Genomic DNA, 25,824 nt, shown 5'->3' on the forward strand with positions numbered 1-25,824 from the left:
AGGTAGGGTGGTCAAAATTGGCCCTGTAGTTCTCTCCATTAACATCATTTAATTTTCATCCTCTAGCGACACCTTCTGGGAAGGTAAGGAAAAGCTCCAACCAAATTGATGTTGCCCTGTTAGTAACAGCCCTGGATGTTCACATATCTTTTACTGAGTGGAAGCAGATAGGGTGACTTCATACATCCAAAGGACACAGGGTCAGGGAGGAGGTGAGAAGGGTTTTCAGGAATGAGGGGCAAGAAGAATCGAAAATCCTAAGAGGAATCACAAGAAATCGAGGTCTCAGGTGAGGCAGAAGGGAAGAAATGACACCACAGACCTCACACCCCGGGCACCGTGGAAGTGTGGAAGGCAGGCAGGTCAGTGAGAGCAATTGCAGGCACGAGTGCAAGGCACAGGTTTAAAACAAAAAGGGAAGTTTCAAAAGAATCGTATATAATCTCAGTTGTTTTCCCTTTATTTCAGAGGCATCTGGAAAGTGTTAATAGTAGTCATTACTTCTGGAGACAAAGATTTGAGGGAGCTTTTAATGTTTCACTTTATACCTTTTCAAGCTATTTGAACATTTTACAATGAGCATGGAGTCTTTTGGTAATAAAAGAATACTTTAAAAATGTAAGAGAATCACAATATTCTCCCCCAAAGAGTGGACTTATTCTATGTGTAGTAAAGTAGAAAGAAAGTCCATGATAAATTATTAAGTGATGAAGCAAGTTGCAGAGACTATACAAAGTATATAAAGCATATAAAGTACAATAAAGTCCCATTTGTAGGAGGGAAGTGCATATGTATATCTATGTGTTTGTGTTTATTATGTGAATGCAGGAAAGATTTACGTAGACACAAAAGTTGTTTCCAGTGGTAACCTTCAGGGAGAATTAGAGACAAGCAGTAGAAAAGGAGGGGACTGGTTCTGGAAAAAGAAAGGATTCAATCCGCTGGACCACCACCCACCCTGGGAAGGTCCAGACCTGGCATGATGATCTCAGGGAAGCCCAGCTTCCTGGCCACCACGGTGGTCCTGTCCACCAGGTGGGGGTAGTCCTTGCGGATCTGAATGATGTCGCCCACGAGCATCTTCATGGTCACCCAGAGGCCTGGAAGGGAAGGCTCACCGTGAAGAGCCAGCTTTCCCAATGTGCCCCCTCAGCCTCACGCTCCCACCTGCCCAGCTTGGTGTCTTTCTGAAGGGGATCCCCGGAAGCAGGCATCTAGGGCCAGACCTCTCGGGGTTTGCATCCCATCAGGTACTTCTGGCGGTGTCGGCCCAGCCCTTGTCTAGCAGGGCAACACCATCTATTACCCAGAACTGTGGGGAGGACGAAACCAAATAAGGCGACATATGAGAGTGCCTGGCACATAGGAGAGAGTCAGAATACGTGAGCTCCTCCCTTCCTTTGGGCAGCAGGACATGCCTCCCAGCTTTGGGAGACGTGGTTTCCATCGCTATAGACCACATACTCCCATTCTCTGCCATGGTCTGGCTGGAAGGGAGGCTGGCTCCCCCAGGGTTCAGACTTTCGATCTGTTTGTTGAAGGATCAAGAGCTCCCAAGCCAGAGTCAGGCCCAGTCTGTTGGGCAACTTGGCACAGTACCTACCTTGCCCTCCGCTGTCTCCCTTGAAGGCTGTGACTTTGCCCAACAGGCTGTGTAGGAAGTCATTCTCAGCTGTCACCCTGGAAAGGAAATGAGAGCATGAAATGCTCCCAGGGTGCCCTCGTGCAGCCCCCAACTTGTGGTTTCACACGCTCTAGAAAGTCACCCAGACCCTCCCTACACCTTAGGTGCAAAGTGAGCAAGCTGGTGCCACCTCAGAGAGCACATATGTCATCAAGGAGCAACACGGCTCTGAGATTTGGGAATACGGATAAATGCCACCAGTAGAGGCCACTTTTTATTCCTAGGAAGACTCTTAAGGAGGAAGGATTCCCAGGCCCTTAAAAGGAATATGTGCTGAGCAAGGTGGCAAAGATTTCACTTCTCCTGCTGAGTCCTAATCACCTGCCTTCACCAGGGTCACTGATCCTGCCACCTGTAGCCAAACACCGTTCTTCTTGGCCGGTCCTCGGGTAACAGAGGAAGAACAACGTTCTCAAACTGGGAGTCCTGCTTTCTCACAGGCACCGTTAGAGCAGCAAAGGGACATTTACCTTCCTCACTACCTCCTCTCCAGGAGTGGCGCTTTCTGCCCATGAGAGCCAGGTTAGGGTTCCCCGTGACATGTACCTGATACACTGCTTCCTCACAGTTGCGTGGTTCCTGTCGTACTCGTAATCAATGCGTTCGCCTTTGGCTGACTACCTGTTTCACTCCCCTCTCAGTATAAGCACCGGGAAGACCGGCCCATGTCTACTTGTTTGCCACTCCAACCCCGTGCCTCGCACAGTGCCCCGCCCTCTGCCAGCCTCCAGTCAAAGAGTGGCGAATAAATAACATTTGATAAACAAATGGGCGAAAAGCTGGTTGGTTTCAAGGGCCCTGGTCCTGAGACTATCGTCCTCCTCCTGCCTTCCTCCTGGGAGGCCCCACCTGGATATCACCGGCTCAGAGAACTGGTTCACCCTGCTCTCGAGTGGCCCTCAATGAAACAGGGTGTGGTTTAAGAGAATGGGAAGACATGGAGAATCTCTCACGGGTGAAAAGGAATGAAGTGCTGCTTTTCTTCGTCACTCTCTGCTTTCCCCTTGATGATGTCTGTTATATCCATAACTAGAAAAAGAAGAGAAATGAGTACTTTAAGCCTTCCTGCACCCAGGAAGGGGTGGCAATGAGATGAAACTGTAGGGCAGAAAGCTGGGTTGGGAAAGTCTAGGAGGGCAAGCAAGCCAGTGTCAGACAGCACGCGGACCATGTGTTCATAACATGCAGCTTCCGGCGACCCTCTGGGCAAAGTGGGCTGGGGGTCAGCAGGCCGTGGGACCAGCCGAGAGAATGTGGGTTAGCAGAAGCCAAGGAGAAAGGGTCAGCGTGGTGACTATGGAATTAAGCGATTTGTTTTGAAGTTGACATATGTGTATTGCACATCTACTGTGCCTACAACCTGAGAGCAATGACTCGCTGTGGGATCTGAGAACCCAATGAGATCTAGTCACCCTCTTTTCATAAACACGCTCATGTGCATAGACACGTGACCGTGGGAACCTTGAACCCTGCAATTCCAGAGGGATCCTGGATCCTCAGAAACTTCTCCTTAGTTCAGCCACTAAACGTCCACAAAATCAAGGCGAAGAACTCCTGCATGAGAGCAGTGGTATAGAAATGACAGGGGCATGGTGGCGGGGGGGGGTGGTCCCTGAGAAGAGCTAGTCAAGCAGAGCTAAAACCGCAGCAACAGGACGCACCTCCAGCACTCCAGGCCCTGGTCAGGGAGCTGCTAGAACTGAGTAGCTCATTATTATGATTATGAGTAATAATCAACCCCTGACTAAACCTAGCTGAAGAGGGGAGTGAAGGAGCTGAGAGGAGGAGGAGCAAGTGCTATCCGAACCTGACTGACACCCACCCTCTCTGATTAACAGAGCCCCTCAGGGAGTGTGGTTTGGGTGCAGCCATCTCCCTCTGGCTCCAGAGTTGTTCACTGGACCTGGGCGATCCACGGACCACACTCTGCTCCTCTCCCCGCCCCAGCCAACGTGCTTTGGGGGAGACCACATGACTAGAGTTAAAGCTCCTGGGCTTTCTGCTGAGACTAATGGGAAGGAGGCGTGTCCTTCCCCTGGATTGCTAAGCCAGTCTGATGCAAGCTTGGGACAGCGAGCCAATATTTCCCCTACCAACTGGAAAGCCCTCTTCAGAAATGGAGGACATAGGAGCTGAGAGATAGAAAGATGTAAATTCGTTTAAGTTCCTGGATGCAACCATGCCTGAAGCAATCTCTCTCTCAACCTTTCAGTTAAACCAGATTGCTCTCACCTGAAACCAAGAGATTAGACTACAGCTGAGGGACAAAGATGCATTTTGAGGTCAGGCTGACGAACCCTCACTGCCTAACAGGAACACTGCGATGTCAGCAGTGCCCCTCGTACAGGGACAGAGCATTTGAACACAGATCGCGGACCAACGAGATCCAAGTTCATCATTATTCAGACAATGAAACTCAGGCCCTGGGGAAAATGCTTGCCCACGATCACCTGGCCGGCTAGCAACAACGCCAGGTTAAAAAAACAAAAAACTGCGCAGAGTAAGCTGACTTTCTCCACCCCGCCCCTTCACAAGCAGTGCAGGGGACCAGCGGAGAGCCGGCTGCTGTGTGATCACAGGAGACCCGAGCATTCTGAAGTGAGGGACATGGAGCACTGGGCTGGGATATGGTCCACGGGGATATAACTGGGACATGACTAGAAATTAATATTTTAATAAAACAATAGCATACCCAATTGCTGTTTCCATGGGCATTTAAATTCTTTTAAGAAAAAAATGCTCTAGTTTTATTAAAGTGGGTTTATTAAAAGAAAATATATTAGGTAAATAATAGTACACGTGATGGTCAAATATAACAAAAGCCATAAATATGGGACAGGAATGCTGAGGTCTTGGAAACCGCGAGAGAGTGAAGGTATGGAGAAAATTGGAAAAGTGACGTAGCCCTCCAGGAGCCTCACCGGGTCAAGCCAGACCTCCGCATGTCCACTTCCATCTGGAATTCAGATGTGTGGTGGGTGATTCATTCTGTGTAACTTCATTTCCAGTCCTGAGTATTTTTTAAAAAGTGATTTGCTCATCGTAATTAGATCTCACTCATATTGTTCTTCCTTTTTCTCTGCACAGGGGAAGCCAGGGTGCCCAGTGTTCAGACTGCGCCCTATTCCCAATGCTCAGCTCCAGACACGAGGATCCCATTATTCTCTGCCTTCATCAAAAATCTGGACATAGTCACCAATTATGTTTGATTTAGCTACTGGAAAGGTAGGTATTAGGGGCTGTATGGCATAAACTTGTTTTTTGAGGGGGAGAAAGGAGGAGCAGGAAAGAAATTCTCTTGAAAATGCAGACACATGGAATGTGCACTCCAGTACAAGTTAATGGTGTGTCGTGTGTCATTACCTGCCACCCCAAAGGGCCGCCTCAGTCCCTGCGTGCACTTCTTCGTATTGGTTTCCTTGAGATCCATCTTCCCAACTCGGACTATTTGACAAATCAAGTAAATTTTATCCCTGTTGAGGTCTTTGTTTCCAAGATCCTGTAGGGCAGGAAGTGAACAGTTACACATCAAGTGTCTAATAAAAAAAAACTAGAAAAGGAAACTGAGTAACAGTAAATTCTGTAGGAATTGCTTAGCACTTAGTATTCATGGACTAATCAATCACATGGCTGGTCCCAGGGAAGGTAGAAAACCAAGCTATCACACCCATTTCACAGATGAGAATGGTGAGTGCTAGAAAGGAAACTGGGCACCAGGGCTCTTCCACTTCAAACTGATAGGAGAGAAGGACGGAGGCACAATGTCCATTATACAAGCAGGATTCCCTGCAGGCCAGCTGATGGGCCGCAAAATAGTATTTGCTACAAATGACGCCACCTGTTTCATCATTGCTCAGCGCCTCTCAAGGAAAGGGCAACAGGAAGAGGGGAAAATCCTACGTTCCCATTTACTGGGCACCTAGTGTATGTGTATTGCTCAGGGTTGGGCTGTCGTGACACAAAACCACCCCAGTATCTCAGAGCTTCTAACACAAGCGATGTTTCCTTCGGCTCAGCCTGCTGGCCCAGTGCAGATGGGTGGGGGTTCCTCTCCGCTCACTTCTCTACTCCGGGCCCCTGGCGGCACATGGGCACTATCACTGTCCCCTCAGCAGGAGGAAGGAAACATGGCAAATCTCTTCATGGCAGATGAGCTTCCACCACAAGAGATACACGTCACTTTGGCTTACATTTCATTGATCAAAGCGAGGTGTGTGAGCTGGCCAACTCCGAGGGGACAGGCCGTCGCACTCGCTGTGGGCCCAGAAGGGCACTGAAACTGGTCATGTCTCAGTCCCATGCTAAATGTCTCATGTCATTGTCTTATTTGGTCCTTGCCAGTTTTCAGAAGCAGATACGACAACCGCATTCCCATTTTATAGACGGGAAAACTGAGACACAAAGAGGATAAGGAGCTTCCCCGAGGTCATGCCCTTAGTCCTTGGGGACACTGTCCAGTCACTCTGACACCAAAGTCCATAAGCCCAACTGCCACAACACATTTTTCTCACCATCAGAAAAGCATGCAGGAGGAAAGCCCATGGGGACCGCCTAGGCATCCGACCGCCTTGCTCCAGGACCCCCTCCCAGCTGGAGTCCGGGGGAGAAGGAACATCAGGGTGTGTTGTTGGCATCAGAGCAGAGAACCCTGGGCATGGCCTCGCTAGGGTGTAGCTGTTTCTCATCCGCGTTAATCCTCATGCAGGCATATGCACCAGGGGCAGGCTGTCAGCTCACATCAGAGCCAGGGCTCAGGTAAAGCAGCCACCCCAGCCTCTCCCTGTGGCTGGTGTGGACGGAAAAGGAAGGAAGGGTGCAGAGTCTCTAGGGACAAGACACGGCCCCAACATGGCCCGCACCTTCCTGCTTGGAGGGTGTGATGGTTGAATTTTTGCACCAACTTGGCTAGGCAATGGTGCCTAGTTGATAGCTCCAACACTGATCTAAACGTTGCTGTGAAGACGTTTTTTAGGTCTAATTAGCCTCCATAAGCAGTTGACTTGAGGTCGAAAAGGTTGCCTTCCATAATGGCGTGGGCCTCATCCAATCAGCTGAAGCCCTTCACACACAGTGATGCTTCCCAGACAAGGAGGAATTCTGCCTCAAGACTGTAGCATAGAAACCTTGCCTGAGTTTCCAGCCTATGGGCCAGCCTTGCAGATTTCAGACTTGCCAGCCTCTGTAATCACACGAGCCAAATCCTTAAAGTAAATCGATCTGCCCATCTCTCCTGTCAGTTGGGTTTCTCCGGAGAGCGCTGACTGACACAAGGGCGCTCCTCTCAGCGGCTGGAGGGATGGATGTCTGCTTCCCTCCCCCCCCCCCCCCCCCCGTGCCAAAGCCTCCAGGCTGGGCATGGAGCGGGGGAAGGCAGGGGAGGAGGGGCGTTCAGACCGAGGAAGGCTCTCCGCTCATTTGCCTTCCCTGCCTCGCCCCACAGGCAACTGTGTTTAAGGTCCCAATTATCTCACATCCAGAATGTTGGGCCATTCCTTCCCTGGCCTGGCCGGCACCTCCCTCCACCCACCCTGAAATCCCCTACCAGCCCACCTTTGCAAGCCACGTTCATTATCTCACTTCTCTCCCCCCAACAATGTTAATAGCTCCCTATTTCCTACCCTATTAGTGCCAATCTTCCTGGGCTGACGTGAAAAGTCCTAGACATAATATATTTCCAGCTGTCCTATCCAACTGACTCCCCACTATTCTCTGCGTGTAAGTACTCTATTTCTGTCACAAAGATTTCTTTGGTGCTCACTTTCAACTCTGGATCTTTCTTCCCAAGCCCCCTGTCCACACCTCCGCCTCAAATGCTTCCCACTTATTCCTCTATAGAGCCGGAGCCTTTTCATCCTTACAAGCCCAAGTCTTGCTTCCTTTATAATGACCTGCATCCCTAATTACTTCTCTTCTTCCCTTAGGATTTTTCACAGTTTTGAGCTGGTATCTTTCAGAGGCTAGCCAACGCCATGGGGGCCCCGGCTCCTGGAAGGTTTCTTCCTTGATGATATATGCTAAATGATGCCCCCCCCGAACTCATATGTTGGAGTCCTAATCTCCCAGTACCCAGGATATGACTGTATTTGGAAACAGGTAATTAATTCGCCCCAATAAATTTAATTTTAAAAATCGGCTCTTAAAAAAATAACCCCAAAAACCTGATTAAACTAGTATAATGTCATTAGGGTAGGCCCTAATCCAATATGTCTTTATAAGAAGAGGAGATTAGGACACAGATGCACAGAAGGAAGATCATAGGAAGACACAGGGGGTTGGTGGCCATCTGCAAGCCAAGGAGAGAGGCCTCCGAAGGAATCAGCCCTGCAGACACCTTGATCTTGGACTTCCAGGCTCTAGAACTGTGAGAAAGTAAGTTTCTGTTACTTAAGGCTTCCTGCCTGTGATACTTTGTAATGGCAGCCCCAGCAACTAATACACTAGTTCAACCTACAAGGTCCCAGGTAAGTCCCCACTCCACCCCTCTTCTCTTTGCTCAAAGGAAGGCATGGGATCTCTAAGAGCTGCCTCATCAGAGACTGTGGCATTAGAGAATCTAGTCATGTGAGCACAGGTTATTCCCTGAAGGGTGTGGCCGCAGGCAACCCTCACTCGGAACTGTGTTCCCATCTGTGGTGTTTTCCAACCGTTTTACTTGGGCCTTAATAACTCAGATGTGCCAGGGAAGCCAAGGCAGGGCAATGAAACTTAAAACTCATGTCACCTGACTTAATAATTCATCAGTACTCCTTGTATTGCTTAGCCTTGTTTCCCATGTGTGGGCAGTGACCCCCCAAACTGGGCAAGGTGTTCGGGAACCTCATGGTATAGGCTGCTCTCCTCCTACAGGGCAGGGGGAGGGGATGAGTACATGTAAAGCAGACAGAGAGGAAGTCCACCGTCAGCCCAACCCACGTACCCACATGCCAGCTCCTCTGGCCCTGCCCTCAAAGAGGAAGCTAAAACGAAACAAGATAAATATGGTCAGCAAGGCACATGCCTGCCAAGTCTTATCTCATCTCTAACTTAAATATTACCTCAGTGTCCAGCTGAAAGTAAGTCCCAAACACCATCACATCACCCTGTTTTAATTATTCTTGGCTTATTGAGGCACATTTATATAAGCCAAGAAAACAAGATTGAGGCACATTTATATAAGCCAAGAAAATTTGGCAATGTAGATAATGTAGAAATTATCTACATTGCATAGAGTGCCTTCTGACATTTCTCTTGTTTATTTATTTATGTATTTATTTTCTGAATTACCGCCATCACGCCATGAGAGCGGGGGCCTATCAGCTTATTCAGTGCTGTATCCCCAGCAACTAGCACGGCGCTTACACACAGCAGATACTCACTGAATAGCCCTCGAATCAATAAAAGCAGCTAGAGCACCATGACCTTCCTTGCCCTGAAATGAAGACTCCCATCATTTCAAGAGTGGGAAGTGTCAGTCTTTTGAACCAGTCAACCAAGGCTCTCAAGTTCATATGCTGTGGGAAGAAGAGCTGGTGGCACAGGTGGAATTCCATGAAGGCAGGATCCCATTAATACTGAACGACACAAATTTACCGATGCCCTTTCCTGCGTGTTTACACCATGAATTGGTTCTCTGCAAAATGAACCGCTGATTGATTCCCTGTCTCTCTCCCTCTCATGAAACATCTGTCTCCTGATTCAATCAGGAAGCCCCATGGGACTCTCCTATTTACCAAGAAAATAAATAGGCTCCTCCTTCTAACTAATAATAGATAAACAGGATTGAGGCACATTTATATAAGCCAAGAAAATTTTGTCTAAGCAATTAGAACATATGATCTTATTCCTCTGGCCCATTTTTTAGGAAATGACAAACAAAATAAATCAGCTGCATGCCTATCTAATTGTGACCTAAGTCATTGCATTTAATGGGCTGGAACAGAAAATTATTGTAGAGCAAGGTGGGCTAATCCAGCATGTCGGGCACTGCTGGATCACACTCGTCAGCGCGGTCGATGCGCAGCCCTTCCTGGGCTCCTCCTCAGTCATTTCCTCTGCCAACACAGGCGATGCAGGGAAAGATCTCATAAACGCTCTTCTCCCCAAAGGAGCCTGAAGGCAACACCAGTGTCCACAGGAGTTTGAAGAGCATACCCTTCACACAACCTTGTGGAAACAGACCAGACAGGGGACTCCGCAAGAAATAACCCTCATCTCCTTCCCATTCTTTCTCTTTCCAAAGCTAAAAAGCCTGTTCACTCTCAAACATAAATCATCCAACATTTCTACATATGTATTGCCCAGTGAGTACTGGTATTTAGAAGGATGACCTGTAACATCTCTAGTTATCTATGTCTTAATTACATTCAGAATATCTACTTTACCGAGGCAGCCAGTGTTCTAGGAAGTCCTTTCCTCCCAATCCCCCCCCACCCCCACCCCCGATACATTTGAGAAGGTTTTTAGGCCTGAACCAAATAAAGGAACTCAGGTTAACCATGAATTAAGCAGAAAATCAGCAGTGCTGCTGTACCCAGTTCATGCAGATGACGGCTGGGAGAGGCGTGTGCTTGTTGACATAGCGCTCTTATGTGCTCTCAGTGTGCAGGTGAGGGACACTGGAAACAGAGAGGGAGGGAGGAAGAAAGAGGGAGACGGAGAAGATCATCTTCCCAGGAGCTTCCACCGGATACACAATGCCCTTCACTGGCTCGGAAGCTCTGCAGATGCAGCCTCCTTGCCAAGGTCACGTCCCTGTGAGTGTGGACATGGTAACGAGAAGCAGTGCACACCCACCGTGAAGACCACCTTTAGGTTGTTGAGCATCTCGATCTCCTTCGGGAAGCCCCTGCTGCCCCATCGCACCAGGTAGTTCTCACTGGGGGAAGAGAAGTAGCAACCCATTACTGCCAGGGCTCAACATTCATTCAGTAACAACATCCAGCAAGTCTCCACTGTGAGCCCCACACCCTGTGAGCTGCTGGGGACACAGTGGTGTTTGAGACCGACGTGGTCCCTCTCCCCAAAAGATCATGGTCCCGTCAGAGGGGCAGACGTTAGACTAGCCGGGGCAAAGCGTCACTAACATGTGTATTTGCAACCTCTTTCCCTCCCTCGTCTGCTAAGCAAATTCTGGCCCAGCTGCCTAATATTTTTGAAGAGCAGTAGCATTCTCTGTGAGGTTACTGAGGGGTAGAAGTGAGTGGGGAAGGATTTAGTGCAATTTGCTGGACATTAAGGATGTATTTGGCTGTTTTCACAGCTGTGTTGTATCACAGTTGAGCTGTTTTGCACCAAATAAAGGTTCCTTTTTTCACTGCAACTCTCCCCTAAATGTATTCACTCTCCCCATCCTGCCCCCCTTTTGAGATTGAGTAAAGATTTAAATTATTTTAAATTGTCCCTTGGATGTAGGACAGGTTCCTTGAATAGAATATCACACTGCGGTGGACCAGAGAGGGCCTTAGCCATTATCTGAGATACACTTAAGTAACCATTTAAATGGGGTTGTAACAACTATTTACACCCAATTGTGCTATAAAGGAAAAGTTCAGGATGTTGTAAGAATGTCTATCAGGAGAGCTTGGCCTAGTCTGGGTAATAGGGAAATCTTTGTTGAGAACATGACATGTGAATAAAGTTGGTCACGAAAAGAGTGGGAGAGGGAAATGCTTCAGGTAAAGCAAACGTGAGTACAAATGCCCTGAGGCAGGATGAAACTTATGCATCTACAAAACAGATCCCCTGGAAACCTGGTGAGAGAAAAATGCGAGAGAGGACAGACCACATAAGCCTTGAAGGCCATTCAAGAATTTCGGCTTGATCCTACGACTAACTGAAGCCTGGTTAAGGGTTTTATGAGAGGCAGTCACATGGTTCTGACATGGGATCCTTAATCGTTTCACATCTTGAAGCAACCACACACCATCCTGTGCGGTCCACACGGTCAGTCTAGCTGAGCCGAGGACACAGATTCTAGAACTTCTCAAACTTAGGAGAAGCTTAGCACAGTGTGCCCAGGTAAGTCATTGGGTTTTTCATGCCATCAAGGAGCATACAGTTGCTACTAAATAAATAGTCATTCTCCCGAATTAGGAAAAAGCACACTAAAGCTCAAAAACCAGGTCATCCCAAGAAGGCATAATGAGAATTTAGCAAAGTTAAGGGTAACTGCCTCCTTTTTAGAGATTTATTCTAGCTGACTTCTTGCTCCTCTCTCCACTCACCCCTAAAAGATTAATGAGAGTAATCTCAGCAAAGTTCATGGGGGAAATGGAACTGATAAATAAACACAGCTCCAAATTAACCACTGGTTAAAACTCAATCAAGTTAAATCCACCATTTTTCTCAGTAAGATTTTAAAAAATTTAGTGAAGTTTGCAGCAAACCAGGAAGACTCCATTCCCCATCTCCGCAACATCCCCCCCAAAAAATTGTTAAATCATATCTCATTGGTTATTTCTAAACTGTCACAGTGAAATACATGGGTATTTCTCAGGACCTTTCATTACATGTAGCAAGCCCCATAGAGAACCACCCTGCTAGATCGAAACAGCAGGCCCAGCAATTTTCTTGTAGAGGAAATAGAATCATAAATAAGAAAAGCAATTTAGAGGGCTGCGCCAGCCCCATCCATCCTCTCCCAGGGAGACCTGAGCGGTAAATCTGGAAGGGCCACCTGGCACCAAGTCAGGTGAGACCTCCTCCACGTGACACCCTCCTCAGAGAGAGGGTGAGGGCCATCCCAGCTCCTCCTCATCCTCTCTTTAGAAATTAGCCTTGCCACTGGCCTGATGCCTGAGCTGCTGCTTTGTGCATTATTTATTTTTTTTTTTGTCCTACAAAAATTTACCTTAAATCTCCCGAACCAGACCTCTTCACACACCCACTGGGATGTGGCCTCATCCCAGCAATGAGAGGCTGGTCTCAGCCAAATTCTCCCCAACCCGCATCTGGGCCTCACTGGGGATGCCTTCCCTTGCCGGTGTCTCCCTGTACATCCGCCCCGGGGAGGGCAGGCAGGCCTGGAGAAGGCTGGTTTCTTAGGGAAGGAGCAGAGTTCGACTGACACAGGGAGGCCTTCCGAGTGCCCCGCACTTCCCTGTGTCACGCTTCTGCTCCTCCGTCTTTGTTTTCTACCTTTGGCTTCTGGCTCTTTTGTCCTCCTCACCCCTCACTCTCCAGAGGGCTTCCCCGCATCTCTGGCATCTCCAAGGCATCTCTCAGGCACGCCCCATCAAGCACATCATCGGCGTGACACAGCAGGGAACAGCGCTGCCATCTCACTGACCCATGGCCTCACTCCCCAGAGCTGGCTCAGGCCATCCGTCACTGAGATGGGTCAGGAGGCCAGACGCCCTTGCCAATTCGGCCGTGAGGGCTCCTCATGTTTTCTAAGAGGCAGGGGTGGGGTCCTATGAGTGCTTTCAGGATCTCCGTCACAGGTGCTTTGGGAGCAGCCAACAGGACCAGCAAGGAGACTGACGTGCAGGCTATTTCAAGGAGGGTCCTAAGGAGCAGGGACATTTGTATGTGGGGCCACAGAGGCCTAGCCAGGTGAGCCAGGCCGTCTGTCACAAGGGATTTAGGTTTGCTATAAAGAATAACTTTCTATCACCACAGCTGAAACCCTGGCGAGAACCACTGAGGATATTTGATGTTACTCTTAGGGACAAGCGCCTTGGTGATAGACTAAAGTGGGAACTGCCTTGTCTTTGGAGCCAGATGGACCTGGGTAGAAATCTCATCTCTGTCATTTATAAAATGTGCGACTTGGGGAAAGTCACTTGACTTCCTTGAGCCTCATGTGATCACCGAAGGGCACAGGGTAATGAGGGTTCCATGAGGGAGATCATGTGCAGCCCTCAGTTCAGATTTCTTAGATGGATAGCCCTCCCTGTCACACAGAGGTCTTGAAGAGAGCTGTCACTTTCTAAAGTGCCACATCGCTAGGTACTGTACATGACCTCATTTAATCATCATCACATCCAAGCTAGAAAGACATCATTTTCCCCATAAAAGACAATGATTGGGTGCCAGCTCCAGTCTAATGTGTAACCAGGGCCTCACCATGTGCTGGCCCAAAACCCTACCGGAGGGAGCAGGTAGTGGTCACTTGGGAGGAAGTGTGGTCTGAGCCACCAACAGAGGCCAGGGGGACAGCAGTCAGGGCCAGAGGTGCGCTAAAGTCTTCCCGTGGAGATCCCCAAAGGTGTTTTCCTGTCCTTGAGTTGAGGCACCCGGAAGTTCCCTCACTTGCCCATTCTCAAAAACAAACAACACAGCAGTAATAATCACAGCCACTCCCACGTGAAGCACAGGTAGCTTCGGCCTGGTCCTGTGCTTCGTGTGATTTTTCTCATTAAAACCTTGAAATAAATGATCCTGTGAGGTTGGCATTCACATTTTGCACAGGAAAAACTCCAAGTTAAAAAAAAAATTAATAGCCTTTCCAAAGTTAAGAAAGACTAAAATGTGAGGCCAGGATGTGAACCCAGAGCCCACACTCTTAGACCGTTGCTGCCATGGAGAATACGGAGTTTTCACCATTCATTTCTCAATTCCCATTCTAAAAGTGGTGATTTTTTATTCTATCTGATGCTTCTTCTCTGCATCTTGCCGTTTCTGGCTGTTTTTCAGCAATCAAAACTATTTATAAAACCCTGTAACCATAACTCCACTCTGGGGAACATCTGGTGGCAAGTAATACTTCCACCCCCCAAAGGAAGGTACTTCATATTCTCAGTTAGGCTCAGTGTCACCTCGAGGTGGGAATTTCTCCACTAGTGATGATGGAAAGATGCTCTGTGTTGCGCCATCGCCAACCTTCCACCTGCAGAGAAGTCAGGCCGCACTCACCATACCCACCTTATGACGGCTTGCCTGTTGGAATCATAGAGAGACATGAAGAGCTCAGCGTCTTCCCCAATTCTGCAGACAAAGTTCCTCACAAAGACGTAGAGGCTGTGAGTAGGGGATGAGGAGATCCGGGAATACATTCCATAATCTGGCTGGTCTTTTGACTGAGAGATGGAAGGAGGAGGAGAAGAAGACAGAGAAAATTAGCCCAGCACCACACAGGACAACAGAAAGATGTTGAGAATCATGTAGATTTCTAGCATAAAGATTTCACCATTATTCCCAGCTCTACCACCAAAAGTTTCTGCAATCTGAGCCAAGCAGAGAGTCACTTGGACTCTCTTAGCTTGATTTTCACATCTTGCTTTCCCACCAGTCTTCCTCATAAAGTTAGTGTCATAAAAAGCAAAAACTACAAAAGAAATTGCTTAAATAAATTTCACCAAAACTAAAAACTTGCGCCCTTGAAAAGACACATTTAAGGCATGAAAAGGCCAGGCACAAAGAAAACATATTTGTAAAATATACATATCTGATAAAGATTTGTATCCAGAATAAATAAAAAATTCTTACAACTCAAGAATAAGAGAAACAGCCCAATTAAAATGGGAAAAATATCTGAACAGAACCTCACAAAAAAAAGACACAAATGGTGATGGCCAGTAAGCACATAAAGAGATATTCAACATCATTAGTCATCCAGGGAACTGCAAATTAAACCACAATGAGATACCATTACACAATCATTAGAATGGCTTAAATTAAAAGACTGACAATACCAAGTGTTAGCAAGGAAGCAGAGCAGCTGGAATGCTCATACATTGCTCGTGGAAATGCAAAATTATACAGTCCTTTTGGGAAATAGTATGGAAGTATCTTAAAAAGTTGAACATACACTTATCATATGATCCAGCAATCCTACTGCTGGGTATGGCCCAAAAAGAATGAAAACATATGTCCACACAAAGATCTGTATGCAAATATTTACAGCAGTATTAGTTTTAATAGCCCATACCAGAAACAGCACAAATGCCCGACAATTAGCCAATTATATGTACCATCGACAACTGGTCAGTGGCATAGCAATTAACAATAAAAAGGAAAGAAACATTAATATATACAACAACATAAACCTCAAAAATATCACACTAAGTAACAGCTGTCAAATAGAAAAACCATATCATTCCACTTACATAAAACTCTAGAAAAGGGTGAAAGTATAGTCATGAAAAGCCAATTAGAAATTGCCTGGGCTTGGGGATGGGGAAGGGAATTGACTGTAAAGGAACTAAAAGAAACTTTTAGGGTGATGGAACCATTCTATATCTTGATTGTGGTGTTTACCCAACATTATATATTCATAAGGTTCATTAGACTGTACTTTAGAACAAATTAATTTTATTGTATGAAAATTATCTCTCAATAAATCTAAAAACAAGGTTGCTTTCAAATACACAGCGGTTAAAATTATTTTTAAATTATGAATCAGATTATGTTAACCTTCAAAAGAATAAGTTTCCTTGAAATCTTTTGTTGGCCTCCTACCGCGCCTGGAATAACATCTTGACTCTTTTTCCATGACTCCTCAGGCCCAGTCGGACCTGGCTCCTGCTACCTGCTTCTCCAGTCGTTGCCTACACTCTCAAAGTACTCATCGTGCCTCATCCACACTGGTCTTTCTGCTACTTGAACATTCGGAACTTGGTCCTACCTCAGGACCTTTGCATCTTCTCTTCCCTCTGCATGAGGCACTTTGTCCCTAGAGCTTCCAAGGTCTGATGCCCTCACATTATTCAAGTGTCATCTCAGATGTCACTCTTGAGAGAAGCCTTTCGTCATGGTACCCTTTGAAATAGCTTCTGATTCACCCTGATTCACATAACCCTAGTTTATTTCCTTTTAGGAACATATCACCACCTGAAATTAATTTCTCCATTATTTATTTTTTAATTTTTTACTGCCTTCTCCCTCTCTTATCTCTGGAATATAAAAGCTCTGTGAGAGCAGGAAACTTGCTGGCATTAAACTACCTGTGAAATGGATGCAGAATGAATTACAGATCCAAGTACAGAAACACAATAAAATATGTGTGGTTACTGATCATCTCTGATCATAGGACAGATGTCCCTTTGAATAATATACAGTCTGGTTAATTAGCCCATATAAGTTTATGGCGTGCTAAATGCCTGCCTCACTTGGCCAAAGCCTATTTCACAAAGCTCACCATTTCTTCCTTGATACGCTCTGTGATTTTATTAGTTGCTTCTTCGTGTGCATGGAACAAGCTGATGACGCTGGTATTATCAGGATCCAAGATATTTCCATCCTCATCTCTGACAATCAGATCGAGTTCAAGGATTCTGAAAAGTGAAACAGGAGGAGGGGATAAATCACGGAGGCTGAAGTCTTTAGGGCATCGGCGAGGCGTTTCTACCAGAAAGTTCATCTGACTTCTGAGGACTCTTGGCCCCATGGAACAGCTCCACGCCGACAGCTTGGGAGCACAGCCTTTTCAGGAGGGACTGTGACAACATGTATTAAAATTTTTTAAATGTATATTTCCTGAGATATCGAACCTAGAGAAACACCTTACACTTGAATGAGGATGTGTGTCGTGGTATTATTTGCATCAGCAAAGTGTTGAAAAAGTGTCTATAAAAAGGGGAATGGGTAGATAATCTGTAATCTGGGTTGGAATTTTATTAAGCAGGGTTTGAAAAATGTAATATTGTTTCCATATGTTTAAATGATATATCTCAGGAGGAAAAAAGTATGAACCAATGCATATAGTGTGATTTACATAAAACAAACCAACCAAGCGACGTATGTTATCTGGGTGCATCTACACAAGTGACAATAAGCAGAGAGAAGAGTCTGGACAAAAACCACTGAACAAATACTACTGATAAGGGTACCCGTGAAGAAAGGGAGGACCCCAGGACTAGGAGGGGTAGAAGGGGGGGTCAAGGGGGACTCATGCTTAATCTTAATTTGTTTAATGATTTTATATATGATATGCTGTGAAATAATGCGGTGTGATATAGAGAATATAAGGTATTCATGCATTATTTATTCGATAACAATTTAGACACAGTTGTTGGGGGGAATCTCAGATATACTGATACTACCCACAGCTTGCTCTTTAGCTCTTTGACTTCCAGGCCACAAGCTTTCCCCTTAGGCATCAGTTTGTTTCAACTGCATCTGCCATTCTGTCTGGCCTCAACGATCACTAGTTACAGCAAAGACTCACACAACCCTTGCAATAGCACACATCCGTTAAATGTTTTATGTGCATTAATGCATTTAACCTTTACAACAATCCTAGGAGGGAGGTAATATTAATACTCTTATTTTACTAGTAAAGACAGACCAAGGATATGGGGGGCTAATTAGTTTGCTCAAGATCACATCGCTACATAAAAGGGATACAACATCCTAGTCTGTACTCTCAGCCTCTTTGGTACACTTTATAGATAGGAGGCATGCAGGGGCAGTGTTGGGTTGGGGACCAGGGCTAGGTTTGCAGAGGTCTTCATGTGAAGCTGCTTTTGCCCTTGATGTTGAGATGGCAGACCCTGGCTGTCCACACAAAGAAGGGAGGGGGAGGGGGGCTGATCTCGATTCCTGCTCCGGCACCGCCACCGAGTACCAGATCGGGGAAGGGCGGCAAAGAAATAATGAAGGAGACTAAATTTTCATCTCTTATTGGAGAGTCGAATTGAGAGGCACATCCAAACGCAAACAGAAGGAAGCCAAGGTTCACCTGGTGGCCCACGTTCATTAGGAAATTACCTCCCAACTAGATATGACTCACAGAGCTGCACGGCCACACTGCGGAACGGGCCGCGCTCGGGGGAATAAATGCATTCAACTAATGCTGAGCAGAGGCTCGAGTGGTCTCGGAAAAGACAGAGCATCGCTGAATCCTAATTTAATGCCACAGTCTCTCTGCAGCTCTTTCCCCTCAAAATTTATCAAAGTGGATTCAGTTCTGAAATGGATGACTAAACCACCCTCCTGGGCGCTGTGGCCACGGGAGTTGGGGGAGTTCCTCCAGGACCCCTCCCCCACTTTGTGGATGCCGAAGGTCCTGTCCGTTACCAGTCTCACTTGAAACTTGGGAGCATCAGGAGTCGGGGAGCAGGACAGTCAGGGTTCCCAAGACCCAGCATCTGGAGAGGTTGTCCCCACCAGGATGGCAGACCATTCATGTGGAGAACTGACCGTTTTGACATTTTCCCCTCAGGAGGTAGCCCCATTGCTTCCTTCTGTTCAAGAAAGCGGTAAAATGAACCCAAGATAAGGGTGGGGGAAGAAGGTCCCACGATATGTATTTTTCTAAAAAGAAAATTTTAATATAAAGAAAACAAAAACGCCTCCTTCTGTGGCTCCCCATTGGCCTCTGGACAAATCCAAACCTCCCCACTTGGCGCACAGACCCTCAGGGTCCTGGCCTGGCTGCTTTCCTCTCCAAGTTCATGTTCATCTCTCAGCTCCTCCCACATTCTCTCTCTCTCTCTCCCCTCTGCAGTTCTTCACCTAATAATTCCTGCTCGTCTTGTTAGATTCAGAGGTATCACCCCCTGCCCTACTTCCCATCCCCAGCCTCCTTCATGCTTCCTCCTCTCAAGAAATGCATGACTTCCTACTCAAATGTCTGTGTACTTCCCTCTCTCACTAACCCACAGAGTCCTTGGAAGGCAGTACAATGTGGTCATTAAGCACTTGAACCCTGGAGTCGAGCTACCTGCCTCAAATGTCAGTGCTCCCTGGCAAAATGACCTAATCACTCGGTGAGCCTCAGTTTCCTCATCAGAGAAATAGGGTGCTGTCATGAGACTTAACTGAATTAATACATGGTAAGTCCTTAAAACAGTACCTGGCAGAGAAGAAGAACTCAGTAAGTTATTACTGTTCTCCTTGCGTTTTGTTGTCGTGAAATATGTACCTGAGGCTTCATTTTGTCAATGTCCTTGGGGCCACTCGGTCCTCAACAAAATTTTGGTGTCTAAATGCAGGAATGGAGTGAATGGGGGAAGAAATAGGCTGATTCTGGTCCCTCCTCCCAGACTTAGTTCTCTGTCATGCTTCCCTGGCTCTCAGGTTGTGCTTCCTGACGCTCTAACCAGAGGTCTGGCCTTCCGACTTTCAGGAAGCCGCCCACTGCACCCGGGATCGGAGCTCTGAGGCCCCAAGACAACAAGCCAGACTCTCTCTTGTGTCCAGATGAAGTCCTCGGGGAAGGGAAGCAAGAAGAAAGGGGCCCCTTCGCTCAGGGCCTCTGTCTGCTCAAACATCTCTCACTTCCCCAAAGGGAACTGCCTGAAACTGAAAGCCCAGGGCTGGTCTGGGTTGCAGAGGTGGGGCTGACTTAGGGGAGGAGCTGCTTTCTTCCCTTTCTCCCCTCACGGCAATCACACACTCATGCAGTTGCCACTTCCTGAGCACCTACTCTGTACAGATCCTGCTCCTGGCACACAGAGATGAGGTAGACATCTGGATGTCTTAGGGGAACTCCGGAACAGCAACAGAGGCAACCCGCAATATTGCTCAGGGTGCCCTTGCCTGCGCAAGCCTCTAACCCGAGAGAGGCTTCCTGTGAGCGGAGATCATTTATTCCACCCGTGGTCCTTTTCATCAAGAGCCTCAGTGAAGGTCACAGATGTCATTATGGTAAAGCAGCACAAACTGCCTCGATTCCCACATGACCGGCTGTGCTGGGCTCAAATGCCACTGCACCACTGGTGGCGGCAGCTGCATGGCAAACTCTTCCTGTCACTTGGGGATGGTGTGCAATATAAGCAGATTTGGACATGCTTGATGGCTGACGGCAGAGGAGCCAGCAGAAGGACTGTGCCCCTGGGATGGGAAGCAGCTGCAAGTTGGACCACTGACTTTCCCCTTTGGAACTTCTTCCTAGTGCACATGACAAAGACAAGAAAGCCTGGCCGCTGGGAAGTTTTCTTCTCATGCACATTGAATAGGCCCTTTCTACTTCCCCCCTCAGGGAAGTTCCAGCCTTTTGATCCACTTTGCAGTCTTCTGAACTGCCATGCTCCCCCCTCCCACTTGTACATTCACTCTCTCTTTTCTTTTATCCTGCTTAACACTTCTTTCAAAATTCAGCTTGGAGTCACCTCCTCCAGGCAGCCTTCCTTGACTTCCTTTTCCAAATCGAATTAAGAATATCTTGCTTCCTAAGCCATCAAACTTATAACAATACACATCAATAGTTTACCTGTAGCTCAATCCTAATTGGACTGTGATCGCTTAGTGGGCAGGAACTTTTATCTCTATAGCCTCAACACTTAGCAGGAAATCAGGGCAATTATAAGTGCTCAACAAGGTTTGTTACTGTGGTGAATAAACAAATGAGTAGGATGTTTGGTGGGCATTCAAATAACCAGGAAGGAAGGGAAGCCTTTACACTACTCAAATGCTCTCCAAGTAGCATGGTGGTGAGGCCCATGGACCCTGGAGCCAGTCAACCTGGATCGAAATTCTGGTTCTGCCATTTACTAGCCATGTGACTCCAAACAAGTCACTTAACCTCTTTAAGAGCCTCAGTTTCTTCATCTGAAAAAAAATGAGGACACTAAAACTGCATGGCCCATAGAGCTGCAGGAAGAATTAAATGAGACAATGCATGTAGAACACTTAGCATCAAGCCTGATGTATAGTAAAGCCCAGATTAAATGTTAATTAAAACATTATCACCACTGTTATTATTATCAGTGGGTTGTCCTGTCTCAAAAAATTGTTTCACATTTTTCTTAACTTCGCAGCATTCAAACTCCAACCAATTTCTGCTAATCCCTTTTGAAGAACCACTTTTGTAACGGTGCATGAGGTAGGCATGTGGCTTGGATAATTTAGGATGGGGAAGGGACATCAAATCTCACACTGGGATTTAAGGGAGAGTTTTGTAAATGCCGGAACAAAATGACAACAAAGCCAAAAGTGAGCTAGCATGACTGTGCTCCCCAGCCCCTTGGAAGTAGGTTGAATAAGTGTCCTAAATCTCTCAGCCGGGTAATAACTAATGCATAAGCAAGCCTTCTCTCCGCTTGCTTGTCCCTGGGTCCCAGGGGAGTGATCACAAAGGCACACAAGCGCGGCCTTGGTAACAGCCTTCTCCCAAATAGAGAGTGGCAAAGTCACATCTAAAAATGAAACCAAGCTTCTCGGGTGGGAGAAAGGGAGGGTGAGGGGAGAGGAGAGCATCTTTTTAGAAGGAAGAGCATTTACTTGTTGCCGTAGTCGATTTTGGATGTGACTTTCTGCTTCAGCTCCTTCAGCTCGTCCTTGGGCAGAGTTCCTGAGAGGAGCTGGGACCGCCACTCCATCAGGTCGTACATCATGGACTGCACCTGGAGGAAGCGCTCCTTTTTGCTGGCCTAGGAGACAGGAAACAACCCAATCACCTGGGTTGGAGATGCCTGGGCATCTATTTGGTAAACTGTGCCCAGGTCAGGGGAGCGTGTTGGGGCCATGGCTATACATTCTCCCTGGTTCCTACCCAGTTACAAAAGAACTGGGTGGCCGTCTTAGTCATTGACATAGCCCTTGCTCGGTTCCCTGGGCCACAAGGGTTTCCCAAAAGCGAAGGTAATAGTCCCAATCATTTCTTGGTTAAAGAAAAGGTGATTTCTGACACTTATCCAAAAAGATACCTGAGCAGGAATACCATGAATATCTGCTGTGAAGGGGAGCAAACTTTTGCCACCCCAAATTGTCTCTTGAGTGTGAGGCTTATTTTGAGCTAAAGGCAATCAAAAGCCAGCATTCAGGAGAAGTTCTTAACTTCCCCCTTAACTGCTAAATTTACATTGGAGAGAGGGCTGGCACCTGGAAGAGAGCTATTACCAGATATACCTTTTTACCTAAGAAACTTACCTGCAGAACAAGGCAAACTGTTTTCCAAGCATCTCCTCTGCCTTCCTGTGAATGAGCTTCCTCCCCTGTGTTTCCCCAGGCCCTTGCCCCTCTCCTTAGCTCAGGATGTTTTACAAGCCTCAATTACCTGGCTGTCTTTTGAGTCTCATACCTTTGGGTCCCCCGTAAGTATGAAATTAAATTTGTTTTCTCTCCTATTAAGCTACCTCATATCAATTTAATTACTAGACCAGCCAAAGAACCTAGAGGAGAAATCTTGCAGGATTGAGCCCTTAAACCTATGTATGGAGTCTGCCGCTAACTCTGGGGAGTCAGTGAATTGAATTGTACGGCATCCAGTTGGTATTGAAGAATCAACTGGAATGAAATAGCTTGCTGTACAGTTCCTTATGGGAATTATTTAAGTTTACTAAAAAGGGAGCCAATTTAGGAATTAAGCAAATATTACATAGATGGTGTGTAGATAAGGCAAGAATCAAGACGGAGATACTGGAATATTGGAAGTTTAAGGACCTCTTTAATAGGGTAAAGTACATGATGGGCTTGCTGTCAAAGATGTCTTAAGGGAAAATGCCAAGCCCCCACGGTGCCTGAGTATGTGATGTTTTAAAAAGGGTAGCAGAGGTGAAAAATTAACCACATTAGCCTCAGGTCTACTGTTTGCTCTCCAAACAGTCCTAACAACTTTTGAGGAACTTACAGAACTGGAGGAATCAGTTGCCATATATTATGAAACATCCCTGTAGGAGTCAACATGTATGACTGTAAAACTCAGTCTACAATAGCACATGTACAACAGTAGGCGTGCACAATGCTGTAACAAATATGCAGTAAGTCTTGGTTGACATTTTCACTCTCAGCTTAATGGTTTTCTTAGCTAATTGCTTTCATTAGAACTTTAGAAACATCAAAGGAAGATTTAAAATTAGATTCACTTCAATACAGGAAAAACAGATGCAAAATGCACTCTGTTTTTCTGGGGTCAAAGCTTCCTCATAGATCTGAGGACAACAGCCATTAGTTAATTAACAAATGAAAACAGTATTTCTGAAGGTGTTTTATAAGCAGACCACAAAATCAAAATCCCCTGCGTTTATTAAAATGCAGAGCCCCAATGATGTAAGCTTCATTTTTTAACAGCTCTCAAGGTGAGCCCTAAAAATACTCAGGTTAGTAATGTTTGCACTAGTGTAAAAAAGGGTCACAGCAGACCCCCATTTATTATGGCTCTGTCACTAGCTCGCTGTGTGGCCTTGAGAAAATCAACTAACCTCTCCTGAGTGTCGGTGTCCTCCTATACTTTGTTCTGCTATATCAGTGAAGCCACCTTGGCCTGCTCTGTTCAAGGCTCAATTCCAAATTAAAACCGAACCCGAGACTGCAAGAAGCCTCCATCCCAGGGAACAGGGTATGAGTCTCACCACGTAGAGCTGTTTCCAGATGCTGCCCCATTCCCAAAGTGTCGTTGTTACTTCCTGTGCCAGAGGAATTTCTGCAGGAATGATGTTCTCAATATTTCTATTTAAGGTGGAAGAGAAAATGGTGTGAAATTGAGACCCAGGAGCTAACAAGACAAAACGCTGGAAAATTTGCATTAAGTGGCAGCTGCTGAGAGGGTCCTTGCTGTCATGAGACTAAACTGCCTCCAACAGTGACACCAATTACATTATGCAAATGCAGGGGACTTCCTTTCTGAGGTCCTCCTTTACGGGGGTGGGCCCTTCAAGCTCATTATTCAGGACTAACCTAATTAGGACAGTTCAAAGGCAGTTGCCAATGAAAAGTTTGATTCTCCAAACTTACTACTGCTGGTTCAGAATCAGATCTGAGCAGGAAACAATTTGGATTCGGTGAGGGAAAACGTAAACACAAATAAACACTGGCAGGAACACAGACGGATCACATCTGCCAAGTCATGTTTTCAAAGCAGACAGGACAGAGACATCCCATAAGGCACTGAAGAATCAAGTCTAGTGAAGAATGACAAATACCTTTTTTTTTCAATTGTCACTTCTTTGATATGGATAAAGGATTTAGGAAAAATGCCCTGTTGGAAATAACATAAAATAACTTAGCATAGTATATGTAACATAACATAAAATAACAATGGAATGACGTATCCCTACAGAAATAACTGACCCTGGGACTTCATGATTTTCACCAAAGCCACCGACTGGTGAAACGCTCAAACTTGAAAGGAATAATCCCAGAGTCAGGAGAGCAGGGCTGGATTCTAAATCCACCTGTTCAGATCCAGTTCCCAGTTCTCCATCAGTTGTTTGAGACCCCGCAATAGCCCTAGATTTCAAAGGATGCTCCAACCCCATGGTGGACACTCATCTCATCGCATGGGCCAGAGAGGAGCCCTTAAAGACTCACTCCAAGAGACAAGGCACTCTGCCCAGCCCCTTGCCTGCCCAGTTCTAGGAAAGGAGCCACCCTTCATGGTCATGACCAACAGTTGGCAGGTCAAGTCCTGAAGCAACAGTATCCCTGGTTGCATGTGAACTAGTTTGATTTGAGAGCCCTTTCTCCCTGGATTTATTTGATTGTTCTTTAGAGAGTAAAGTAGGGGCATGCCTCCCCACACACCACGTCAGGAAGGAAGGAAGACATATCTAATGATTGCTCTTTACATAAGCTTGGCTCAGTGAACAAGAGAAGTTTATCAGTTATTTGGAAATTCCTCCATAAATGCAACCAGCAGGCACACTAGGGACATCCAGCCGCTGCACTTGATGCCACGAGAGGTCAGGAATGAGCAAAGCAGGTGCCTGCTCTTGTGGGGATGATGGAGTAGTGTGGGATTGGAAAAACGGGACTCTCCGAGGGCAGAGACTGGCCCTGTCCTTCCCGTCACGTTGGAGACACAGGTAAGGAAATGATGTCTCCCCAAACCACTCTAAAGAAAGGCAGTAGAAGACAAATTTCAGATAAAATGTGCACAGTACCGGGAGGCTCAAGGAAGGGAGAGGTCAGATGTGACCAGCACCTACGGAAACCTTTCAGGAGAAGGGGGTCCTGCAGGTTGGCCTTAAGGAAGGAGTGAAAGAGGGAGCTGAGGCCCAGTGCATCCCAAGGCGTAAGGCGGGGTGGGGAGCACAGAACACAAAGAGAGAGGGGGGCCAGTGTGCTGAGGAACAGCACCGTGAAGATATCCAGGACTGTCCCAAATAAGAACAAATTAATCTTACCTGTAACATTTTGTGCTTTATGAGGTATCCCCTATACCAGTCTGCAAAGAGAAAACAAAGAAACAGGTTTCTCTCTCATCTGTTCTTACAAGTGTGTTGCTGGTTTTTTGTTGTTTCTTTTCTTGGGGGAGTGGAAGGGGAGGTTTGTTTGTTTTTAACTAGCAAAGAAACTACTCTAAGCTGCTTTAAACCTTAGATGCAGATCAAAGTCTG

General features: G+C 46.6%; 1 protein-coding gene across 1 annotated transcript in view; it reads right to left on the bottom strand.

The window, feature by feature from the left end:
* Positions 1-25,824, bottom strand: part of DOCK2 (dedicator of cytokinesis 2) — a 358,186-nt gene that overhangs the window by 302,711 nt on the left and 29,651 nt on the right. The window contains exons 3-13 of the mRNA XM_054568066.1: positions 25,612-25,652; positions 24,409-24,464; positions 23,839-23,935; positions 21,770-21,918; positions 16,743-16,878; positions 14,528-14,682; positions 10,457-10,538; positions 5,048-5,183; positions 2,638-2,713; positions 1,604-1,680; positions 975-1,100 (exon numbers count right to left, since the gene is read on the bottom strand). Of these exons, the coding sequence (XP_054424041.1) occupies positions 975-1,100; positions 1,604-1,680; positions 2,638-2,713; positions 5,048-5,183; positions 10,457-10,538; positions 14,528-14,682; positions 16,743-16,878; positions 21,770-21,918; positions 23,839-23,935; positions 24,409-24,464; positions 25,612-25,652 (1,131 nt within the window). The remainder of the gene's footprint in view (positions 1-974; positions 1,101-1,603; positions 1,681-2,637; positions 2,714-5,047; positions 5,184-10,456; positions 10,539-14,527; positions 14,683-16,742; positions 16,879-21,769; positions 21,919-23,838; positions 23,936-24,408; positions 24,465-25,611; positions 25,653-25,824) is intronic.

The sequence above is a fragment of the Pteronotus mesoamericanus genome, unplaced genomic scaffold, assembly GCF_021234165.1.
Source record: "Pteronotus mesoamericanus isolate MK-2021 breed Mesoamerican mustached bat unplaced genomic scaffold, CSHL_Meso_final contig_2, whole genome shotgun sequence".
NCBI lineage: Eukaryota > Metazoa > Chordata > Mammalia > Chiroptera > Mormoopidae > Pteronotus > Pteronotus mesoamericanus.